The sequence below is a fragment of the Ostrea edulis genome, chromosome 5, assembly GCF_947568905.1.
Source record: "Ostrea edulis chromosome 5, xbOstEdul1.1, whole genome shotgun sequence".
NCBI lineage: Eukaryota > Metazoa > Mollusca > Bivalvia > Ostreida > Ostreidae > Ostrea > Ostrea edulis.
The window spans coordinates 74,967,409-74,981,785 of NC_079168.1; the positions used below are offsets into that span (position 1 = coordinate 74,967,409).

At 36.2% G+C, this 14,377-nt stretch overlaps 1 protein-coding gene across 1 annotated transcript; it reads left to right on the forward strand.

Annotated features, from left to right (window-relative positions):
• The first annotated feature begins 1,475 nt into the window (after positions 1 to 1,475).
• LOC125650631 (uncharacterized) lies at positions 1,476 to 12,236 on the forward strand. The gene is made up of 3 exons (XM_048879088.2): positions 1,476 to 2,080; positions 6,821 to 6,914; positions 11,635 to 12,236. The coding sequence occupies exons 1-3, from the start codon at positions 1,751 to 1,753 to the stop codon at positions 11,820 to 11,822; spliced, it is 612 nt and encodes a 203-aa protein (XP_048735045.1). The 5' UTR covers positions 1,476 to 1,750; the 3' UTR covers positions 11,823 to 12,236.
• The last annotated feature ends 2,141 nt before the right edge of the window (positions 12,237 to 14,377 follow it).

Consider the following 14,377-nt stretch of genomic DNA (forward strand, 5'->3'; position numbering starts at 1 on the left):
TGAGCTGATAGGGGGTCACTAGGAGGGGTGCATTCAACTTTCGAAATTTTCAAAATGGCCGCCGTTTCAAGATGGCGGCCAAAAAACGTCAAAAACTCAAGGTTGTCGGATTTCAACCAAATTCTATTTCTAGGGTAATTTAGTGACCCCAAGTCCATTCCCACCATCAAAAATTTTTTTTGAGCCGCCATTTTCCAAATGGCCGCCATATACCGAAATATTTGAAAGTGTTAAAATCTCTACAACATTTGGGTTCTGGGGTAAATGGAGGGTCCACAACTCATTTCTAGCGTCAGTATTTCCTTCCAATCATTTTCAAATGTCTCAAAATGGCCGCCATTGAAGAAAATGGCGGACAAAAATCAAGTCCGTCGGATTTCAACCAAATTCAGTTTTTAGGTGTTTTTGAGAATCCTGAGTGCATATCTGGCATCAAAAAGCATTTCTGACATGGGGAGGTGTTTGGAGACATTTGTGTTGGCATCCCAACACAGTTATAGCTCGTTATTATTTCTTTTTTTGTTTTTTGGTTTTTTTTGTTTTGTTTGTTACAACAATGGCATTTTTGAAAACAAACAGCACAGCAAAAACAATATGCGCATTTATTTCAGACAATATCGAAGTTGCGATTACATATGAAATTACGTACATTTTCTTCTATTTTTCATTTCAACAAACGCTTAGAATAATTTATGTAGCAACTTCCTTTTTATCTATATTGTTTTCTGTATTTTCAAATTCAGAAAAATATGTCCATTCACAAAAATACGATGCGTGTGATGAAAAAATAAACTGAAAAAGTTAGATTGTGTGCGATTTACTAAAGTAAGGCATTTCATCCCTCTTGGGCCTCTAGCTGTTTTACAAAATGAGGTGACGCATGCGCTGAAGTAATTGTTTATCATGGAGGCGAATTTGACAGCGAAAAGCTGTTGTGTTTGAAATGACGACGATTATCGTTGCTTTCGTGTGGAATTGAATGGTTTCAATTGTATTCCCTTGCGGCAAAATCATTCATGAATTGATTTATGTAAGTTTTCGAACGATTCACATCAAATGTAAGCTGAAATAAATTCAAACCGAAGCGCGACTGATTTCCCACATACTTTATGAAGGCTTGGACAGAAACGAGGGGGATAGAAAGACCGAATATAAACAACCCCCTCGTTTCCACAGAAACTACCCAGACGGAAGCAGGGAGAGGGGGACTTCCTAAATGCTTAACATCCCTATCACCATAATTAATCGGCACAACAATGATTTATTCCAAATCCGTGAATTAGCAACACCAAGGATCGACCTACATACATATATGTACTTAGTATATAGGTCCCTGATCTGATGTGGGGTATTACAGGAATCGGCAATTTTATTGATAAATCAAGAACAAGTACATACATGACATACAGACCGAAATTCCAGCATTGAACTTTGCCAGCGAATTGAAAGAAATGGATGCAGGCAAAAATCTCAATACAGCGTAGTACAATTAAAACTGTAGCTTGATTTGATTATCATTAATTAATATCAAACTAATTGTGCATTGGTCCGAATCTACCAAAGTTTGCATCTACATACTCGTGTTTTACAATGTTTGCTTCCTACCACACACTGCAACATCTTTAAAGGTGTTTTAACTAATCAATATAAAAGTTGTATGATTGCTGTTCCATGTCCCGCGGTTTAAATACTAATAATACTTATCAACACCTCCAGCTTCATCACCACGGCGCATCAACAGTCACATCATATGGCAACAAAAAGGAATACTTTTGCAATGAAATTAATCCACATTTTTGTGATTTGGGGTTTATCTAAAACTATTGCTGGGACATGCACGGAGTACTCTATAACAAAGACAGTGGACTCCACCATTCACAAGGCCTATCTGTTCCAGCGAGAGTTCCTGGGAAGTCTAATAGAATGCGCCACCTATTGTCTGAGGGGGGCTAAGTGTAAGTCCCTTGCATACACTGCTGCAAAGGAGTGCAACATGTTCACGAAATCCAGGGAGGACGATCCCAGTCTGGTCAAGGCAGAGATAGGAACGTACTACGTCAGTAAAGCGGATCTCCCTACGGTAACCGCCAATCTCTCTCTCTCTCTCTCTCTCTCTCTCTCTCTCTCTCTCTCTAGCTAAGCAGATAACCCTAACAATCTTTCAGTAGGTGATGCAAGCATGAAATTTGGTATGAAACATCCTTAGACACTATTTTATCAAAAAAGCACGTTAGCCACCAAATATCTAGAAATGGCGGCCATATATTTTCAAGATGGCGGCCATACCGTATTCGTGAATTGGAAAGACTGAAGGTGCAACTGAAAATCGCACATTTGATGTATAAAAATGCGTACAATTGGACACCAAAACGAGTTAAAACTACAAAAAGGCAGTACTAATTACCCTATGTACAATTACATCCTACTCTCCTTGCAGAGACTGTAGGTAAAGCAAACAGTCTGCCTCTCGAAAAGAACGAATCAGCAAAAATATAGCCAACTCCATACAAAGGATCAAATTCCAAAACTGAAACTGTGGACTTTCCGCTTCACGTTTCTTCACCCAGTCTTCTTTGGAAAGACTGCTCTCATTTTCCCTCTGTGGCATAATTTTCATAGGCCTCATTTAGAAGTTTATATAAACAGCATGATGTTGCCTGGTGTATTTGGCGTGTTCGAGTAACACTGGAAGCAGATAAAAATGATTCAGCTGTACCAGGCGTTGTTACCCCAGACTCTACAAGAGCACCAGTCCAACCACTATCCTGTAATAGTGAACCGATTGATTTAAAAGCTGCCATCTCAATATGCAACCCTCCAGACATCATGATAAACTTGTCTTCACCATAATGTTCTGGTCAGTGCCATTGAATTTGTTTGGCTGTTGCATAGATAGGCTGATCAGCAGCAATCACGGGGATCTGACCAGGGTTCAAAACAGCAACAATATCACTAATTTTATCCATTACATGTCTGATTGTGGCAACTGAGTGTGCTTGGTTCCGGAGTAATGGTAACAAAGATGTTATACTAACTTCAAAAGGTGGGCTTCTACCTTTAGATGCATAATGTGATGACCATGTTACATTGATTTCATGCTCGTTTACGGATTCAATGAGACTGACCTTTTGTAACCATTCATATTCTGGCTGAAGCTGTAAACTTGGAACTGAAACAGGACTATCAAAGCTGGTTGTATGTTGGTAAATGAGTCCGGTAGTTCTGGAACCTTTTTAGCTTTCGAATTTACTGGTAATTTCTCCCGCACCTCACCTTTGTTATCCGATGTTGGATGCTGAAAGATGGATATACTAGTTCCATGAAATGATGTTGATGCAGACGTTAAAGATGGATTCTGGTCAAAATTATCCATAGCAGCAGTAGTGACAATATTCTATCTAAGATTTGATGGACAAACAACACCTTCCGTATAGAATTGGGAGACCGCTGCATCCCCTAGTTGAGCAGATATTTCAATCACCCTATCATAAGAGACGCTAAGACCGTGATCATGAAGCATTTCAACTAATATCTTTTTCCTGGTTTTTGAATAAGTTGACATACCGATAAATACAGGAAATGGCGTCTCACGGTCTTTAGAATGCCTGACAGTTTTTGACTCTTCTCTGTATTTTGCGTAACAGTTGTACTGAAGCAGCTGTGCCATTGTTAAGTCCGTTTTCGAAGCACCAAATCTTAGCTGAGATTTTATATCAGCACCATGCTCAATCATGCAAACAAACTGTACAAGAAGAGATGGCATTGAATCTTCAATACAACTGTCATGGAAAGATCCTTGAAAGGGCATTTTATGTTCCAGCATACGTTTACGCAATATCTTTGCTGCGTTCGCTACTATCAGTGCCTCCGAATAGTCCATCGCCTGTGATAATGCTTCGCCGACGTCTTCCTTGTAGGCTAATAACATATCCCTACCTTTCTTGTGAGCTTCTAGTCCAGGGATCTCTTCCAACAACTTGTCTTTAAGTCTCGTGGAATTTATACTTGGCGCTTCTATTCCCAATTGTATCAAACGTTGATTATAGAGGCTCACAAGGTCAGCCAAGCGAAAAACCATCGGACCGTCAGTACCTATTTTCGACTCAACAATGTAGACAAGAAGCTCTGAAAAGACGATGGGATGGGCCTCCTTCTCTCTTGTTGCCATTTTTTCCGCACTACTTTGACTTGTAAAATGAGCCCTCTCCCTGTTGTAAAAGGCTGTGAGACAAGAGCGATGATATTTTAGTTCCTGTGCAATTATATCCCCACCACTTAATCTGGTCATCAATATAACGTTGTTCAAATTTCTGGCACATTCATTTAATCGCTTGTCTAAATCCATCGTCATAGCATGACGAAGTTAAGATTTTGGAGCATCTTTTTCACACAAGAAACATACTTGATCTTCAAGAGAGCTCCGTCTACTTTTTGTAGGTACACTATGGGCATCATCAGACATATTTGTAGCAGATCGTTTGCGTGCCCTTTCAAGCTTACTATTGCTAAATGAAAGTCTACAGCTTTGATGATATTTAGCATTCTTTTCCCTTAGTGTTTCCTCTATGCCACCACCTTGATCTAACCGATTCGGGTTTTGTTTGATTGGCATCTGATGAATCGCATGGAAGAGAGGAATATTTCTTGCAATCATAACGTACCCATCATTATCTGTCCGTTTCGTAACGGGTTGGAGGAGATTTAAGATCTTCATCTTTATCAATCTGACAGAGACAACATTTACTCCAGTCTGTGTCCAAGTTTGATGACAATGGTCTCACATTTGCCATTTTTCAAACTAAAGGTCATGGATGTATCAGCGTATATATTGCAATTGATGTTTTATAATCTAGAAACTGACAATGTTTAAGGCCGAGGGTATATCCTTTTACCACCTTAAATTATCCAAAGCACATTGAAATATGGGATTCAACTAGGTTCATGGTAACCCCTACATCTAGCCCGATCGTTCATCCAACATTATTTAAGTCCCGTGCGATCTGTACACCATCCAGGTAACAATTGCCCCATTACCCTTGGCTCGGCTCTCCCGCGCTGGCACATCCTGTCTATTCAGGTGCGGCTACCTTACTAATACTATTGACTACCTTTATAAAAGGATACTTAATAGTAGGGGCTCATAAGGTAGCATTTGGGACACTTTACATCACAAAATTAGTAAAGCTAATGTTGGACCCCATGCTGAGTTCCACAGTAGTGACGTCACCAGAGTGCCCTGGTTGTGCTTCGACTGTCACTCTTTTAAATAAATATCTCTTGAAGATTAAAACCGTATAAAATACTCCTTCAATAATGAATAAGCGGTGTTTTACTCAATTAAAAACAAAAGCACAAAACAAATTATTGGGTACTGAACACTTACATAATGCTTTGGCGCCATTTTGAAAAAAATGGCCGGCATTTCATTACGTAACGATTCACAAATGTCTCTCATCATGTTTGGAAGACAAAAAAGCACGAATTCCGAAAATATAAAACACAGATCACTTTTAACAAACAATAGAGGAAGGAATATGCAATATCTTAATGTAGGCCGCCGCCATCTTGAAAAATGGCCGCCATATTGTATTTTTCGGGTGGCTAACGTGCTTTATTTATTCAACTATGTTTGGTTAATATATGTACCAAGTTTGATGCTTGCATCACCAACTGAAAGATTTTTCCATATATAGACATAATCTGCTGGGCTACTCTGATCACAGACCAAAATATAAAACGTTTAACTATTTTTTTTTTAAAAATCTACTCGCATGATACCTTTCCTATAATAAGGAAGTGGTTGACATACGCATGCACGGAGCAGTAGTCTCATTGAAATACAAGAGTGGATCAAGGAGTTGAAGTCAAGGGGCGTAACTTAATGAGGCAGGGGGTCTGTGGGCAGCCTTAATGCCCACAGTGGGTCCAGGGTGAAGTCCTGGTAGTGGCTAGGCCCCCAGAAGCGCCTGCATTTTATAGGGTTTGAAATAGGTCTCCCATGTAGTCATGTTTACTCTTTTCTGTGTTTTCAATGAGGTGAAATTAAAAAAAATAATACAAAATTTAAGGCTTTTTGGAATAGAATATAAGTTCTCCCATTAAAAGTAACAATCAGTTAAAAAAGACAATTATATAATTTACACTGTTCATTTCTCTGAGTATGGAAAAGAATTATTGTCTCTGTTTTCCTTATCGTATTTTTTTAACAAGATACCAAGATCGATCTTTAAAAAACCCCAATACAATCTAAATGGGGCCATCGATTACATAGAAATATCAAATATGAATGCTCTCACTTTGGTAAAAAAAAAAATTCCTGAGTGTTCACTACCGGTATATCAACTCAAAGAATGCACTCTTGAAACACTTTTGATACACATGAAATAGTCATAAAAATCAATTGATCTGTAGCGGATCTTGAGGGATTACGGAGGTTCGACATAACTACTGCTTAAAGATATTTACCCCCCCCCCCTCCCAAAATAAAGGTTAATCAGAGGCCAAGTTTGTACCTTTTCCACCCAAAGGAGTGGGAGTTGGTTGAAGAGCCCAACATGGCAGAGAGAGAGAGAGAGAGAGAGAGAGAGGCAGTTTTGAGTTTTGTAAAAAAAAAAAGAAAAAAAAAAAAAAAAAAAAAAAAAAAAAAAGTTCAACCAAAGGGAGATGTAACCCCCGTGCCCTATAAATCCGCCACTGGTTATATTGCTCCGTTTATGGGCTGTAATCTTCCTTTTTGTGCAGAGGAATTGTAATCTAACATTGTATTCTCCCCCTTTGAAATATCATAGATCCGCGCCTGCTTATGATTTTCTATTGCCAGGATATGGCCGGGGCATGCAGCGGGAACTCTTGTGGAAATGAAGATCTTTGTATTCAGAAAGAACAGGTCTACCATTGCATTCCGGTATATGCAGGTAAGAACACCACACAATGCCGGTATATTCCGGTATAACAAGGCCTGTGTATTCCGGTATATCAAGGTGAGATCTTACACCAGACAGACAACCTACCAGTGTTCTCCGGTATGTCACGTTATATTTATATTTTCAATGTTTTTGTCTCCGACATACACAGATCTATACATATTGCAATGATAGCCATTTTCTCATGAATGCGCTGCAGCTGTGAACCATGCACGAGTACTGAATCTTGATAAATATACTTCGTCTACTTTGACTGGGAATTCTAACAGAAAGGAAAATATAGAATGTAAATATAAAAATAAACTTCATTTTTAGGAAATGCATGAGTGTATAACCTACACTTCACGCCGGCGCACTGGTCAGTACTTTTCATAAAGCGTCATCATTCGTGCTCCCATGTATTTTTAAGAGAGAGAGAGAGAGGGGGGGGGGGAGGGAAAAAAGAAGAAGAAATTATTGTTTTTAAAATAGACAGCGTTTACAAATGTATTTGATATATCAAAGTAAGACTTTTGTGATTTTTATGCCCCTGAGATCGAAGATGGGGGGCATATTGTTTTTGTCCAGTCTGTCATAAACTTTAACCTTGCTAATAACTTTTGAATAGTAAGTCCTACAGCTGTGATATTTCACATGAGTATTCCTTGTGACAAGGCCTTTCCGTGGGTACCAAAATATTCGACTCTGTGACCCTGACCTTAGCCTACTTTTAAAAAACTTTAACCTTGCTAATAACTTTTGTTGAACAGGGAGTGCTAGAGCTTTGATATTTCACATGAGTATTTCTTGCGATAAGACCTTTTTGTGGGTATACCTTTTGACCTTGGCATTTGACCTACTTTAAAAAAAATTGACATTGGTCATAACTTCTAAAATGGTAAATATCAGAGCTTTCATATTGCACATGAGCATTTCTTGTGACAAAATCTTTCTTCTGGTACCAGGACATTGTCCTTGTGGATTTCACAAACACATCTTGTTTAAAAGTGTAAAATGTAATTTTTAAAGTGCAGATACCCTATTTCTTATTATTAGGAATCGAAAAGAGCTAAATTCCACGATGAAACAAGAGGCATGCTATCTAATAATGACAGAATTTGTAGTAATTTGGTTATAGCAACATATATTTGTCAAAATATCATGTACGTGATACGAGTTCTCACTGATGTATTTGGCATATTTAGAAGTCAACGAAACGAACAGTTTGTTCCCACTGCACAGTTACAGTTTGAAAGAAAGAAAAAACACACGATCCTCTCCAATTGTAACTATGCGAGGAGAGGAACATACGACTTTACTTAACCATATAATAATACACCCCTACAAGAAGTACTTATCACTCAGAGCGCTTGGGAGGGAGGAGGGGGGGGGGTCAATGGGGGCATTGATTGGCTGAATGTACACCACTTTCTAAATCGATACAAGACAGTGTTGTTTAATGCTGTTATTGTTGCAGCTGACTTAATGAGTTCTGATTGTTTTGGTTGGATGACTGACAAGTTATCGATATCTAATGATTTTTACCGCGAATCTGCGCCAGGTATCATGTAAAAATGATGTTTATCACACATAGAGTCGTGAAAGACTTCGGAACCACTTCGTTTGTGTTGCGGGAACAAGTGCTTGTATCTGGGCATGTGTATATCCAAAAAAAAAAAAAAAAAACCTCCCCCCCCCAAAAAAAAAAAACCAAAAACAACCCCCCCCCCCAAAAAAAACCCAGGAACCATCTTCCCCTTCCGTGTTCATAACTAATCATTAAAAAATAAATTAATATTCTCTCTCATGAATAGGGAGGGTCCATGCACAGATAATATTGTGTATGTGTTTGGTTTTTGTTGTTGTTTTTTTTGTTCTGTTTTGTCTTGGTTTTTACGCGGGAGAACTATCGTTATGAAAACATTGTTCGTTCATATAGTAATATAGTATCATGGATTTTAGCACACACACACGCGCACACACACACACACACACACACACACACACACACACACACACACACACACACACACACACACACACACACACACACAGAGATTTGAAAGTTACTTTAGAATAGCGTATCTTGAAATGAACAGCAACCCAGGGATGTAGCTGGGTGAAGTTATTAAATTTTGAGAATCGATACCCTTGGAAGTATATTTTAGCATAGAAGAAAATGAATGTCTAAAATGAACGGAGCTGCGATAAACGCTGTTCGCATCGATGCCACTCAATAAAACATTTCTCAGGACTGTACCAAGGATTCATACATCAGTAAAGCCGTGTTTGGAATCCATGAATACCACAAAAGATTTTTATATATCATATCGTTGAACGCGCGCAAAAAATCAATAGCATATTTACTTTCACTTCGTTTTCCCCTTTTAACATTCTTACACTAAAATTGAAAGCTATTATCTCATAAACTTGAAATATTTTGAAATAGGATAATCATTGCGTGTTATTACGCTTGACCTATAGAATTCAAGACGGATTTATTATCATGAATGTCTTTCTAACGCGCTGCATTCAATAAGTCAGGGTAAAAAGACCCGAGGTCTCTCAAAATCTGAATGACGTTCAGACCTGATGTAATTTTTGTTTGATACACTGTATATATCTTATAAAGCTTACGAGATATCTTATTCAGTTTATAAGATGTCTTATAAACTGTAAATTATATGAATTCTATGCATGAGATATCTTATGAACTTTCTTTTAAAAAAAATCTTATAAAAGTTATGATATTTCATAAAGTTTATGACATAGCTTATAAAAATTCATTTATGAGATATCTTATAATACATACAAGATATAGATATGTTTTATAGGCTATCGTTTTTTTGTATTTCGATTTTAATTGTATTTGATAATTAAAATGTCTATTCCACCATGGTGAATGTTTAGGTACCCAAGTAACTAATAGTATATATTTAGGGTTGTTCAACAATCGCGTTGCCATGGAAACTTAGAAAATGGGTGTTTAATTCCCTGTTGCTGTACATTGTGTGATACTCTGATTTTGAAAATCACATCAAGTCTGATAAGTACACAAAGGTCGCCATAGTGAGGTGTAATATGTACACGATGACTGTTTTACAAAGTAATGTACCGGTAAGTTAATAAGATATACATACTAATATACCGGTAAGTTAATAAGATATACATAGTAATATACCGGTAAGTTAACAAGATATTCATAGTAATATACCGGTAAGTTAACAAGACATACATAGTAATATACCGGTAAGTTAACAAGATATACATAGTAATATACCGGTAAGTTAACAAGATATACATAGTAATATACCGGTAAATTAACAAGATATACATAATAATATACCGGTAAGTTAATAAGACATACAAAGTAATATACCAGTAAGTTAACAAAATATACATAGTAATATACCGGTAAGTTGACAAGATATACATAGTAATATACCGGTAAGTTAACAAGATATACATAGTAATATACCGGTAAATTAACAAGATATACATAGTAATATACCGGTAAGTTAACAAGATATACATAGTAATATACCGGTAAGTTAACAAGATATACATACTAATATACCGGTAAGTTAACAAGATATACATACTAATATACCGGTAAGTTAACAAGATATACATAGTAATATACCGGTAAGTTAACAAGATATAAATAGTAATATAACGGTAAGTTAACAAGATATACATAGTAATATACCGGTAAGTTAACAAGATATACATAGTAATATACCGGTAAGTTAACAAGATATACATAGTAATATACCGGTAAGTTAACAAGATATACATATTAATGATATTCAAAACATTTCAGTTGAATTGGTGCAGGTATTTGAATGATTTTAATTAAGGATACGCGAGACATAATTTTCATTACTTCCCTAATAATTTATATTTCCTCTGTGTGACTATGAAACGTTATATATAGTTATTGCAATCAGTCATACACATGCATTAATACAGTTTATACATGATGTACTGTAGCATTTAATTAGAATAAATTGAATTTAACTCTCAATATTAAAAATGAATTTAATTACTGCGCAGATTTAATGGTACTTGTAAATAGTTATGATGTCAGCAAATATTAGTCTGGTGAGCTTTAACAAATCGATGCTAATAGGCCTGATTTCCATCATGTTCTGAATGAATTATATGAGAAAAAAAATATCTAAGATTTTTATTTATTTATATATATACGGTAAGCTTGCTTGTAAGCCCTCTTCAAAGCCACTTACGAGTTCAATATCATATTTATAACGTCTTATTTTCTTTTCATTTTTAAAAAAATACTTTGTGCTCTTTCTATAAGAATTACAGTGCTCATCAATTAATGCAATTATTGAATTAGTATTATTAATTCAATGGAAGAGAGCAATAATTCAAGTATATTGTGCGCATTAATCCAAAGAAAGCGCTATAATTCATTTAAAGAGAGAAATAATTCAATTGTTGCGCACATTAAGTCATTAATTGAGTTATTGATCTCTTCAAATGAATTATAGCTCGCATCAATCCTCTTTAATTCAGTTGAAGAGAACAATTCAATTATTGCGCGCATCAAGTCAACATAATGATAAAGGCATTCAATAATTCAATTAATGCGAGCAATGAATAAAAATTTAAGATATCATTAATTATTAAGTGTGTGCATGTGTGAATACTTCATACAAGTATATATTTTAGTACCCCGTACCTATATTTAAAAACTATTTTATTCCAGGTAAACGCTGCATCGTGCCCCCGAGCGTGGCAAATGCCGTGCTGGACTTTGTGGACCCCGATTCCTACCAGTGGGGCACAGGAGAGACGGTTAATTTTAACTGTACCAGCAACCTCGCCTCAACCGGGGGACCTTCCATAATGACATGCATGGACACTGGAAATTGGAGCTACTCTTTCACTTGTTGATTGGGTGGGGTGTACTTCTACGAAGATTTAATGTTTTGTTGTCGTTTTATGAAGTGACCTTCATTTGTACATTTTATACCATTCTCTGAAGGGCACATCTTTAATATAACTGAGTGTCATTTTGTACAGTAGTCCATCCATTTTGCTTCTAAATTTATAAGCGGGGATAAACAAGGTAAAATGGGAGGGGTGAAAATGAGAACGGGGAATATGAATGTTCTCGAGTTTCACGTGAAATTCATCCTAAATTCATGCAGTTTCTTATTTGATTGAGAACATGTCATTGGCATATCAATTCGTTAACTAAACAGACAGACTTTGAGGTAATATATTGCTTTCCAAACATGGAATGTTTTAAATCAGTCTGTCTTTTTCGTCTGCAGTTTTGTCTATAAAGTGCGTTACACATTAAAATGATATGCTGTTTTAAAATTGTTAAACGGGAGAATAAGGTCACAAACAAACAAAAAAATGTGGGTTACGAAGATTATTTGGCAATATTTGCGACCTTCATATCCCGTTTAACAAACCTTTATCATTTGTTTTTCTCGGTTTTAAACGCAACAACTGAAAATCAACTGACGCTGATGACGTGGACTTGTTTCCATATTTGGTAATGGTTTCCAAATTTGAACAATGGTAAAGGGAAATAGTTCAAGGACAGGCCCTAAACACATATGAAATTAACCATCATATGATACAAGGATATATGCATTACTTATTATAATAAGTAAATGTCGACATGCAAGTTATTTATGTTGACATGCGAGATAAATATGTCGACATGCAACTTATTTATGTCGACATGTAAGATATATATGTTGACTTGCATATTTATTTCGCATGTCAACATAAATAAGTGGCATGTTAACATAGATAAGTTGCATGCCGACATAAATAAGTTGCACCTAGCACTTATGGAATGTCACATGTGGGTGTTATTTGATAATTTTAGAATATTTTACAACTTTTTATCTGATTATATTTTTCTTGCATGTCAACAGTTATGTTGCATGTTCACATAATTATCCTGCATGTCGATATATTTATCCTGCATGTAGACATAAGTCATAGAAAAATAACTTGCATACAAGGGGCAGAAATATGCTACCATGGTATGAAAATAGATATACACGACAATTGTATTTCATTTGCTGCAGTGCCACCCTATTCTGTAGTTCTGTAGCGCAACCTACTCCAATGTGATGACAAAATTGGATCCTAGCTTTTCGGGTTTTGTAGGCTAAGTTGGTTTTGTGTTGCTATGGGTCCATTAGATCCCAGATCTTATAGAGCCATCTTAATTCGCCATGATGAATCCAATGTGTCTTAAATTTCTTGATGAGCAGGTACCACGTTATAAAATGATACTGCCACATCACGTAATAACATTACCACATCATATAATGATACATGTAGTACGGCACCACACAATAAAATAGCTTGACTTATGGTGTTCTATAGTTCCCAAGCACATGTGACAAATTTTGATATGCTAGACGTTAGGATGCACTAGAGCATGGTTCTTCATCGTAAAAAATGACCTTCCTGCAAATTTCATTATCATAATGTCACGCCCCTAGTTGGTAAAATAACATTTCAATCTAAATAATCTGCAAATGTGCCTCATGGAAAATGCCAGCAGATCAGAGATTGCACTTCGAAATGCCATGTTCATTGAAAAAAAGGCTCCCTTAACAGTTCAGTGCTAGTATTATGAATATTAAATGTTATAACTGCGGTAGTGAGCCTAGAATAAAAAAAAAATGTGGAGAGCATCACTGGTATACTGAGTGGTTGGTACATTTCTTCTCGGTATCGTTATAATGATTTTCCTGTATAAACGATGGATGTTCTACACATACGTGTAACAGGCTACATGCTCTTTGTCATATACTGGTACATGTATATATCTATAAGCAGGAATGCATTGTTCTTCTTAGTTTAAATCAATACTCTCATCACCATTAGATTTTACCATTTGTAAATAATTCACACCTCAATGTCAACAAACACGGCTGATTACCTGAAAAATGTCAACTCTATCATATGTATGTATTGATCAAATAACACGCTGATTCCAATAAAATCAATAGCCTAACTGGAATTCTCTCCTTTTTAAAATAATATAATTTGTCAATAACTCATTAAAGATACACATTTGATGTTATTGCACTTTAAGAAAATAAAGTATAAGTCAAATTCATTAATTTCCATGAAGTGAACACGGTGGTATGGTGCATACTGTGCCAATTTTCCGACAATGCATTTGACTTAAAAAATCAGAGAATTATATGTATACTGTTTTAAATGGGATGTCTATTGAACTAACTGTTTCACTGCCTAAAATCTAACTTGATATGAATTGATTCTTATTATATCAACTTGCAGTGACAAACATCGTGCTTCCGAGAGCAAAGACACACTTATTGTCTATTCATTAAAATTCACTTTTCAAAACTTTTCTTGTTTCTAATTTGCAGTAACTGCAGTAGTAGCTCAGTTAAAAGAACATTCACCTCTCCTAGCTAGCTACTGTCAAACATCCAGCAGAG